General features: G+C 37.3%; 1 protein-coding gene across 3 annotated transcripts in view; it reads left to right on the top strand.

Annotated features, from left to right (window-relative positions):
- Positions 1 to 11,742, top strand: part of LOC129907243 (transcription factor HIVEP3) — a 160,331-nt gene extending 148,589 nt beyond the window's left edge. For all 3 annotated transcript variants that reach the window (XM_055983352.1, XM_055983354.1, XM_055983353.1), the window contains 6 exons: positions 2,211 to 3,651; positions 3,711 to 3,831; positions 3,891 to 5,105; positions 5,166 to 8,482; positions 8,547 to 8,773; positions 8,833 to 11,742. In XM_055983352.1, the coding sequence (XP_055839327.1) occupies positions 2,211 to 3,651; positions 3,711 to 3,831; positions 3,891 to 5,105; positions 5,166 to 8,482; positions 8,547 to 8,773; positions 8,833 to 10,715 (8,204 nt within the window). In that variant the 3' untranslated portion in view covers positions 10,716 to 11,742. The remainder of the gene's footprint in view (positions 1 to 2,210; positions 3,652 to 3,710; positions 3,832 to 3,890; positions 5,106 to 5,165; positions 8,483 to 8,546; positions 8,774 to 8,832) is intronic.
- The last annotated feature ends 210 nt before the right edge of the window (positions 11,743 to 11,952 follow it).

Raw genomic sequence — 11,952 nt, forward strand, 5'->3', positions numbered from 1 at the left:
TTGTTTTTGGAGAAATTCAGAAACAACTTTCCAACAATAAAAATTGATATTCGAAAATTTCAATGTTACGGAAATGACATTTTAGAAAATCATTTTTTCTTCATTTTGTTAATTTATTAATCGTTTCTTTTTTGTTTTCTTTATAAATTTTCCGTCATTTTGGCGAAGAAAATAAAAACATATTTTTGTAAAAATTAATACAAATTTGTTTGATCACCAAGGAAATGACGCTTTTTTGGTACTGACAAGTTATTTTAAAAGATAAAAAAAAATCATGTGTGCAATTTTTTGAACCCAATCACTTTTTATCAAAATAGCAAGAAAATCAATCTTTTTTCTCCTCTAACACCATTAAATCTATTTTTTTATATGACAACCTATAACAAATTTTATATCGTCTGAAAGCTTATTATTTCAGCTTTTATATGACTCTTCAATCATATTTCTACCATGCCTACAAAAAAAGTAAGAATTTTTTAAAGCCAACCATGTCGAAATTTCAAACTGAGATTAAAATCATCGGCAACAGATCTCCACTGGTGTTTTTAAGTCATTTTCAATTTAAGATTGTGTAACTTGTAGAGCACGTACCGTTCTGTGTGCTATATTAAATGAAAGGCAATATTATTACCAAGCGTTTTCCCTTCAAAAACCATTCATTCGAAAACTATACTTTTATATGTTTATTTTTTAGAAATCCTAAAAATCAAATCCAGCCCTGTTTTTAGTATGCAAATGCATTCAATGTGACGAGATTGACATAATGTGATATTGTATATACATATATATTTTTTTTTTGTATCATCGCTTTGACCATAAGAATAATTTTGCTAGTTTCATTTTTGGCGTAGGTTGTTGTTGGTTGATTATTATACCTACCAATAGATAAATGGTGTTGATTATCATGGTGATGTTGATGATAAATAGAAAGAAACGAAAAAAAAAAAAAAAAAACATTAAATATTTTCTAGGTTATGTGTGTTGTATTTTATGTGTGTATAATAAATTTGTAAAAATAAAGTTGAAACTTAGAGTTGAATTCCATGAATGAATGTTGTTTTCCATATAATTTTTTTTTTTTTATTTTACTTTGTCGTGTGTATCTGACTGAGTTGGAAAAATTAAATGCAAAATGCAAAATAAAAAAAATATTTGTATGAGAAAAACCAGAAAAAATGTTTATGTATATTATAAACTCTTCATGAGTTTATCTCGTCTACTTATAATTTGCTTTCTGTTATTTTTTTTTATGTTGATTAATCGTAATCAAGACTATATAGAATGTGCAAAAGTAGACGAGAATTTCCAACAAAATTTATAATATTTTCAACGGAATTTGGAACTTTGCAAAAAAAAAAATAGAAATTAGAATTTCGCATACCTAGTAAATAAATAAACTATCCTAGGAATTCCATGTTTAATTCTTAAGAATGATGAAAATAGTTTTTTTTTGATGGACTTTGAGTTTGAGAAATTAGATGGGGTTTTTTGATTTGAAATATACTCATTATAATATCTCGTTGAGTCTGGTAATTTTTTGAATACCAAATAGATGCCAAGAATATGTAGAAAATTTGAAGAAACGAAGTCCCATAATATACTTACATTTTTAAAGTGAAAAGAATGATTTTAGTTTCGAGATTCTCCTCTTCCTTAAAAAAATGAAGAGTTCCAAAGCATTTATCCATGCTTACGCTCATTTCCCAAAATATTCTTACTAATAGTTCTTGAAATAGTTCTTCGGTAGTTCCCGTGTGGCCACACCTTAGAACCCACAAAAAAGGGATTCTTTTTTCAGTCCAAACCTGACTAGATTCTTTAAAAAATAAGGTAGCACCAAAAGCCATCAGCTCCTTACTGTTCGCAAAATTTCCCTATCTTTTCATTAATCCTTATTATTGTTACTAAATTCCCCCTGATCAATTCTCAAGTAACATTAATCTAGGAGGTTTGTGAATACCAACTCGCCTTTGAGATTCCTTAGCCGAACAACACGTATGTTGAGAACTTATGGAACCAAAATTTCCCATTTATTATATCTGAAAGCATTTTAAACCAAACATCCATCAGCTTTCTCTCTAAAATCTTCAATATTATCCTCTTTCTGGGAGTTTTAAAATTATAAGAGCATCTAAAATTCCTTTCATTTAAGATTCTAACCTTTTTTTAAAGCATTTAATTAATATATTGTTCTTTTTATTTCATTTCAGATGACCCGGGCGGCACAAAATCAAACAATATGGATGACAACAAGAAAATGACTACATCCAAGAAGCAACAATCACAAACGCACTACAAAACCACCGTTAATACTAATAATCACTTAAGTGGTTCAACTAATAATAATAATAAAAAGAACCATAATAATCAACAGCAACAGCATAGACAACAATCCGCTGGCGGAACAACAACGAGCAACGGTGCAAATAAAACAACCACCTCTGTAACATCAAAGTCATCTTCTTCCTCTTCGCCATCAACAACAGCAACAACAACAACAGCAGCAACAACACTACCACCACAAACAACACCAATAGCAACAACAACCACTACCCACCGTTCTGAAAAGAAGAACGCTTCCTCCTCTTCCTCAACAACAACAACAACAACAACAACAACATCGTCATCATCTGATAATAATCATAAACCCCAAAACGCCAAAATGACCATTAGCGAAACAAATAAGCTTACGTCAGAACTTATCAGCAGCAGTAGCAGCAGCACCAATAGTGATAGTAGTAGTTTAAGTAGCAACATTAATAACAACAACAATAATAACAGTTATCACAATAACCAAAACACCAATAACAACAACAACAAGAGCTTAGTTAATGAATCATCATCGATATCCACAGCAACATGGAATAACCTTAAGTACCTGCATAAGAAATTTAAGCGCATTGCCAGCGCAACAACCACCAACAACAACAACAATAATGATAATAATAATCAATTGGAGCACAACGACGCTACCGATAAAGGAGGCTCTTCTTCAATATCTTCCATCTCATCATCCTCACCACCATCAACATCACCGATATCTGAATCACCACCAATTTCAATTGTGGTTAATGGTAATAATGGTGCTGTCGCCGAAGATCGAGTGCCACCATTGACAAATGGTCATGTGGCAGTTGTTTATGATGCAACAACAACAAGTAGTAGTGCCAATGATAATCTTAATAAAAAGAAATCAACCAATAACAACAACCTTAGCAGCAACAACAAGAACAGTAGCAGTAGTAGTAATAATAATTTAAGCAACAACAGTGATCTAGCCCTAAGTAGTAGCATTAGTAGTAATAGTAGTAGTAATATTAGTGGACATGTTGTCCAGAGGACAATGTCTACAACAACGACGACGCCTAGTATTAGCCCGGTGTTGGTGCCACAAAATCAAAAATTGGCACAACAATCACCAACAAACCAACAACAACCACCACAACAACAGAAACCAGCCATTGGCAATAGTACAACAGATGCATCAGGACAACAATTATCGAGGCATGTGTGTCCTTTTTGCCAATTGAATTGTACTAAGCCATCGGTCCTACAGAAACATATCCGTGCACACACAAATGAACGACCATATCCCTGTGATACATGCGGTTTTGCATTTAAGACAAAAAGTAACTACTACAAGCATTGCAGGTAAAATAAAGCTTAAACTTTTGATGATGAAAATGATTTAAATGTTGGTTCTTTTCTAGATCGAGATCGCATGCGTTGAGGATAGGAGGTGTAGAACCACCAACTGATGCCGATGAAGGCTCCATGGGTGCTTCAGATCAAGAACAAGATCCTGATATGAGTAATAGTAGCTCAGATGTGGTAAGTTTAAACATTTTTACTCTCACATTCATTTACTTAATCCACTTTTTTTAATATAGATAAGTCGTACAACGTCTCCCTTGGACGAAAGGACATCATCCCCAGCTGTTTTATTGGCTCAAGGGTCACAACAGCAAAGTACCTCTACATCGCCACCCAATACAAAGACTTTCCTTCAGCCAAATAGTTTGGCATCACATCCAAATGGAGGATCACTAGCCATTGCCAATCAACAACAACAACAACAACAACAACAGCAGCAACAGCAACAACAACAGCAGAAACATTACCCACAACAGCCACAACATGGCTCCCCCTCATCGAACACCGCAATTGCCACTACAACATCCTCCAATCAGCAAAATCAAAAATATTCCAATGACAAACCCTACAAACCAAAGTTCCATAATGCTGCTCTCTATTCTCCCAACAAAGTTCCACAAACACAACAACTCCAACAACAGCAACATGCATTGCAACAACATCAGTTGCAACAACACCAACAACATAAGCAACACCAACATCAATTGCAACAGCAACATCAACATCAATTGCAACAACAACAAATGCAAGATGAAGAATCAGCAGTAAAGCTGCAGCTTCAGCAACAACAGCAACAGCAACAGCAACAACATCAACACCAGCAACAACAACAACAATTCCACCAACAACAACAGCAACATCATCAAACCCCTCTCCAAGCCCCACAACCAGTTTCCCTGCAACAACACATGAATAACACCCATAAAATTCCAAATCATCATATGAATAACAACCACCAGTTGATTCCGATGCAAGGTCCACTGACCCTTCCACCACATGTCTCGCCAACTGGTGGTTACTATGTCAATCCTGGAATGCTTCATCACTACTATACAACTCAACATCCAAATTTACTTCCTCCCTCGGGGAACCAACGAGATGTAATGTCTGTCTCTGTATCACCAGCCCACTATCAACAGCAGCAACAACAACAACAACAACAACAGCAACAGTATCAGTTGCAACATTCCAATATTATGGCATCCCCAATGCAAGTTTCAGCAAATCCCGCCAATAAAACCCCCACACATAGAAATTATCATCCCCATCCAGTGCCAATTCCCCCTCCAGCTAATGGAGCTGTGAATGCTGGATCAGGAATGACACATTCACCAAATATGCAAACAGTGGGTAGTAGCAACAAAGAATCGTCATCGACTAGTGGCAATTCAAGTTCTATTTTGGCTAACAAAGGGGCAATAACTCCAACCCCAGGTGGTGGTCATCAGTTGGTAAGTTAGAATTTGTTTTTTCATTTTTTTTCCAAGTCTAAGTATTTTGTTTTCTTACAGAATGTGGAACGCTTACAAGAGCACATATCCAAACTCATATCACAAAATGAAGCGATTGTTGAAAACAAAGAACTCCTTCTGCAAAAGAAATACCCAAAAACTCTAAATCGTTCAAGGAGTTTTACCAATGCCAATACTCCGAGTCCTGCTACAAGCAGCAACAACAGTAACCTAGTCCCATCTTCAACAGTGCCAAGTGGAGAAAGTGCCAGCACAAAATTGGCTCAGGCAATTGTCCACAAACAACAACAACAACAATTGCAACAGCAACAACAACAGATGCAACAACAAATCCAACAACAGCAACAACTACAACAACAACAGCAAATGCAACAACAGCAGCAACAACAAATGCAACAACAACAGCAACAATATCTTAGAGGCTTCAATGAGGAGCATATTCAGAGGCTAGCAGCAACAAATTCATACAACAATTCAATCAATGGAATGTCAAAGAATCTGCACAAACTTGCTGCAGTTAGTATAATGATTCCGCCGCCTATGCCTCAGCAACAACAGCAGCCACCACAGCAGCAACAACCACAACCAGCTACACAACAACCAAATATTCCCCAGCAACAACAGCAGCGTGTGTCACATATTCCGGTTCCAGTTTCAGTACCAACGGTATCACCAATGCAACCCACACCGAAAGATTCTTCTCCAGTGGCAGCACCCAATGTGCCATTGAATCTGTCCAAAGTAGTTGACCCGGCTGATGTTCCTAGTACCAGTTCGTTTTCCCGCAAACGTCTCTCAATAGAGTCACGGTCTTCACCAGCTCCCGACAACGCTGTTACAAGCAGCACGAGCAGGGGCAAGAGTCCTGCATTACACCCCCAAAATCCCAGTAATTCCATTATTAAGAATTTACTCCTGAATGCTAGAGGCTTAGCAGTCCCGACTGGTGAAGGGGAAGATGCTGTCTACATCTGCCCACTCTGCCCCATGGAATTTCGAACAGCTGAAGACCTCCAAGTGCACAATAGCACATACTGCCAGGGCACTCCATGTAGTGCTCCAACCAGCCCAGTTTCTTCACCATCCTACAAGTATTTTCGGTCAAATTCCATAAATGTCAGCTTACCCGAGTTGAATAATCCAAATTCATTGGCAAAGCTAGCGAAATCATCAATGTTCTACTCAAAGAATCCATTGTCGCTTGTTAAACTTGCTTGGTCACAATTGAAGACCAAACCTAGTAATCTAGTTCTTGATCAGTTGAGTTCATCAACGTCTGTAGCTGCTACGTCAGCATCAGTTGCTGCTGCAGCTGCTGCCGCTGCTTCAGAAGCGGCTTCTTCAAATCCAGTGCCATCAACATCTTCATCGGTAGTGCCAGCAACTTCAACTCCAACACCTCTTCAAGAGGTTGTTATAAATAATCGGTTTATTGATGCTCCTTTGCCTTCACCAGGACCACTCCTCGGCAAGACACCACTTGTCGAAGCTTACAATCATAACGAGAGAAAGTCGGAAGAAATTGTCATCCGAAAGGTTCATGAAGATCAAGCTTCTCAATCTTATCGCTCGACCAATAAGAGACCAAAATATGACAAAAACTATCAACAAGAACCTTCTACGAGCTTTCATCAATCTACTTCACAACCAAGTCAGCTCAAGATCAATAGTAATTATTCTGGGCCAACTGAAATGGTTGTGGACAAAAAAGAGGATCGTTCAAAACGTTTTATGTCATCTGGTGGATGTATGGTTCCTATATCAGAGTGTCCTGATCTCGATATGAGTCCGAAAATGATTCGAACTCCACTTTTGTCGGGAGGTAGCTTCCAAGAAGTTTCCCCCAAACCAAGAGAACAACCATCCAATCGTGGAACAACACCCAAGATGATGATTCCCATAACTCCTCTTACACCAAGTCTGCCACCAGGTTTGCAGATGTCTGGACCAACTCATTTTCAATTTCCACCAATCAACTCGATAACTGCCTTCAATCCATTAACGTTGCCTATTCTGCAACATGGTGGTGGGGAGAAGATGATTCCCTATGTTCCAGGAATTCCAGGTCCAAATTGTCTAACTCCTCAGTTACCTCCACCTCAGCAGCTGTTAGTTCCCAGTCAGTCACGAAATCCCAGTCCGAATCGACAAAAAGTACCAAGTCCGGCTGTAATTTCTGGCATGATGGACTCATCAGCTTTTAGTCCGAAACCAAAAGCCATGCGAATGGACTCCGAAGGAAGGAATTTGTCGCCTTTTGGTGGCGTTAGTAATGTTCCAAGTGAATTTAATCGAGTTCCACCATCACCAGCTCTGAGGGCTGCTCGATGGCCAGCTGTTACTCCATCGACCTTGGATGTTCCCAAGAAATCTTTCAATTTTCTTCGAATGGCTGACAATGTTAGTCCGAAAAAAGCTACAAAATCCCAAGAGACCGAGAAGGAAGTTCGTCATTTTAACTTTGACAACTTGCCCAAGGAACCAGAAATAATAACTCCAACTCGATCACAAGATGCAATGACACCATTGCATGTTGACACATCGAATTCGAGCTATCGCCGTAGTGCAGAACCTAGTGATTCTGGAATTGAGTCAATCGAAGAGAAGACGACATCTCCATCGAAGAGGTCAAAGTTTCTGAGGCCGACAAGTCTTCCTCTTAAACCTGGTACTTTTACACCAAAGCGTCACCATGGAATCACCCCAAATGCTAATACTTTGCCTCTGATTTCTCCTGAAACTCCTAGACAATCAAAAGCTTGTGCACAAATGTATCTCAATGGACATGCTTACACCTACTTGGGGCTCAAGTGTAGCACCAAGATGTTCTATTGTACTGTGAATTGCCCACAGCCATCATACGTTGCTAATCTTCATAAATTGTCCATGTACAGCGTTTGGCAGGTGTGTGCCGAGAATAACCCTCATCCAATGGGTTTTAAGCCGAAAACCGTCATGGCATTGTATGACGCTCGTCAGAAATCCTGTGCAAACACAAAAGCCGGTGGAAAAACCACCTGCTCCACAGTTCATTCCCAAGGCACTGTAATGACTCCTTTCGAAAACAACATGGGACAGTTCTATCATCACCAACTCAAACAATTGCCATTCCCACCATCTGAGGAGTCTTCCAAGACCACAGAGTCATCAGCTGACAAGGATACATCCAATAACCAGCAATTGCTTGTAGGAGGTTATGAGTCCCATGAGGACTACACCTACATCCGAGGACGTGGACGAGGTCGATTTGTTTGCCTTGAATGTGGAATTCGTTGTAAGAAACCATCAATGTTGAAGAAGCATATCAGGACTCACACTGACGTGCGGCCGTATACTTGCAAACATTGCAATTTTAGGTAAGTTCGGAGTAAAAGATTCCAATTAGGATAGAATTTAACATATTTGTATTTTTCCTTTCAGTTTTAAGACCAAAGGTAATCTCACCAAACACATGCAGTCCAAGACTCATTTCAAAAAGTGCATTGAACTCGGTATTAATCCCGGACCAATGCCAGCTGATGGTGAATTTATGGAACCAGATTTTGAATATGACCAACAGTCGATTAATTCTGGAGGTGGTCGGACATCATCTTTGCCTGGTGAATCCAGTGATGATGACTTTTCTGACAATGAAACTGAAAGTAGTGGTAAGTTTAATCATGAATCTCTTCAGAACTCAGTATTCTAATCGAATTTTCTTTAACAGATGCTGATGACTCTAAATCTCGTCTTCAAGAACACGAAGCAGCTCGTTGTCTGCTCTCACTTTCAATGACCCCACCAATTAGCAGTATTTCTCCAAAAGATTCCTATACATATCACCAGAATGAGACTCAAACACCACAACAACAGAGGCGTGTTGTGTCTTTCACATCACCAAAGCCACCATTTGATTATCAAAAACAAGAGCAATACTATTCGAATCCTGAAGAATCAAAGCCAAAACTTCCGCGGACTAGTTCCGATGAAAGTACAATGTTACCAATTGATTTGACCAAACCACGGTCAGCAGAGCCTTCTCTCGATTTGAAAATGAAGCAAGTAACATCATTACCTCAAATGCCACATCAATCAGCGGCACAGATTCGTGATGTCATTGGTGCTGTTAGCAATGAGTCAATGTTTATGAAGTCATTGATTAATATGACCGATCGTGTTCGTTCGTCAATTGATTGTAATGTGGCTAGGGTAGATAGCAGTGCTCTGCATAATGCCTATCTCACAGAGCAAGCTCTGCATTATCATAAGATCAAGCAAAGTCAAATGAATCGGAGCACCATTGAAGGAGCTTCCGAATCATGCAACACTTATACGAGTAATTCAGCAAGTGGTCGTTATTTCACAATGACCACAACTGCAAGTACATATATTATGAGTTCAGCAGTTGTTAGTCAGGTGAAACCGACTGAGACACTAGAAGAGCCGGTGAAGCTTAAGCCAGAACCACCAATAAAACAGTCAGATCCAGCAAAATATGAGAAAGAAGCTCCTTCCACAGTGGAAAGTGTGCCTTCATCCAAGGATTCACTGTCTGGAAGTGGAAAAATAAAGGCTCCAGGAAATGCTAAAAGCGTTGCCTCTGAATACCTTAAAATAACCAAATCCAAATCAAAGACTTCGAGTGTGGCGAAACCCGAAGAAAGTGGTGATGAAAGTATGTCCGAAAATGAAGCTGCCGGTGTTGAGACCTCAACTCCTCCAACCACACAGTCATCATCGAATAGTATTCCAACAACAAGTGCTGATTTCTCAACTGTTCCGACTCGAACAGTTATTGTTGGAGAAGATGGATTCAAAAGTTCATCGAATGAAATCCAACCAGTCTTTCCAAGGGTACCAATTTCCAGTGATGGCAGGCCTGTGTGTACCATTTGCTCAAAGACCTTTCAAAAACAACATCAATTAGTGCTCCATATGAATATTCATTATATGGAACGAAAATTCAAGTGTGAACCTTGTGGTATAAGTTTCCGGACTCAAGGACACTTACAAAAACACGAACGTTCTGAAGGACACAGGACGAAAATCACAATGACGTCGACATTTGGTGTACCAACATCATCAAACCCACGACCATTTGAATGTACAGATTGTAAGATTGCCTTTAGAATACATGGCCATTTGGCCAAACATCTTCGCTCCAAAACTCATGTCCAGAAATTGGAGTGTCTGACAAAGCTGCCATTCGGAACTTATGCAGAGATTGAACGATCTGGTATAAGTCTCACTGAAATCGATACCAGTGACTGTGATAATTCATTGATAAGTCTCAAAGTACTGGCTCAAAAGTTAATGGACAAAGATCCAACAACAATGGGCAATTATACATCACCATCGGGTATGCATGATGTTAATCATTCGAATCCAGCGAATGGTGGAGATAGTGGCAGTGAGGATGGATATGATGTACAAAATTCGATGGATGAAGGTGGTAGTAAACCTGAAGAGAATTCAGCTCATAATAATGTTGATCATGGATTGAAGAGACGTATTCAGCCATTTAGCAGTAGTGATGAAGAACAACAGGCAATGGATGGTATTGTTCCGGAGAAGAGACAACGTACTCAAAGTGAAGTATCGTCGAATTGAGGAGATCTTCTGGTGTGTATTCAGCTGATAAATATTTAATTCAGCGGAATTACAAAGAAATTTAATTGTTTTTACAAGTTTTGGCAAATCAAATTTCAAAAACATGAAATTACTTAATTTTCACATTGATTTATTTAAATTTTCGAGGATATTTGATAATTCAGCTCGTAAAATACTCGTATGCATAATTTTGCTTACAAAAATTGCCTGGAATTGACTAAATCCAGCCGTAAAATATCTATATTGCTGCATAGCTCATTCAGCTGTTCTTATTTGACCCAAGATTCATTTGAACTTCGGTAGTTTGCGATATAGAAAATTTGTTCCAATCATGAATAGTATATAAAAAAGTGCTGAATAGCTTAATGAAATGTTCCCATCGTAAAGTTTTATTTGTAACACAAAATTCCACTGAATTTATATTAATGAAAAAAGAAATTTCTAATATTTTAAGTTCAGCTAAAATTTATCGACTTACATGTTATTCAGCAAACTTTTTAAAATGTCATTTAAATCAGCTAATTTAAACTGAAAACTATTGAAAACAAAAACAACGTAAAGAGGCGCTTATTTTGAAAGCAAATATGAGAATTATGTGCCAAATTTTATGAAAAATAAATTTAAAAAAAAAATCTACCAATCATATCACGTTGTTGGAAAACGTGTAGTTTTTTTTATTGATGAATGTTATGTGTTATTTTTTTTTAAGTTTAAGCTCACGTGCTGTGACTTTGTTCGGCTTAGCCTAATTAATTTTTGTTTAGTTAAATAATATTAATTATTTAGAAATATTGATTTAGTTTCTTTTTGCGCTTGTTGTTGTTGTATAAGTCTAAATAATTGAATTATAAGTTAAGTTTATTTTTATTAAGAGACTGCGAGACTCATTATATTTTAGGTTAAAAAAGAAAAAAAAAAGAAGAAATAAAAAAGTCTTTATGTTGCGTTTTGTTTCAAAAATAATTTTAATAAATAAAAAACATATATATTACGTAATAAAACTGTTGTGAAGTTTTTTTTTTTATTTCTTTTTTGTGTGAATGTAATATTTTTTTTTGTATTTTATAAATTTTTTTTTCAATAAAATTAAACGAAAAACTTTTAAAGAAACAAAATGAAAACTGTGTAATATCGTACGATATCGTAGAATATAAATTTATCATATAAGTTAATGTAAATAACTAAAAACAAAAAAAATATATAAACAGAAACAAATCAAACAATTTTAATCAAGTTT

The sequence above is a fragment of the Episyrphus balteatus genome, chromosome 1, assembly GCF_945859705.1.
Source record: "Episyrphus balteatus chromosome 1, idEpiBalt1.1, whole genome shotgun sequence".
NCBI classification, from domain to species: Eukaryota; Metazoa; Arthropoda; class Insecta; order Diptera; family Syrphidae; genus Episyrphus; species Episyrphus balteatus.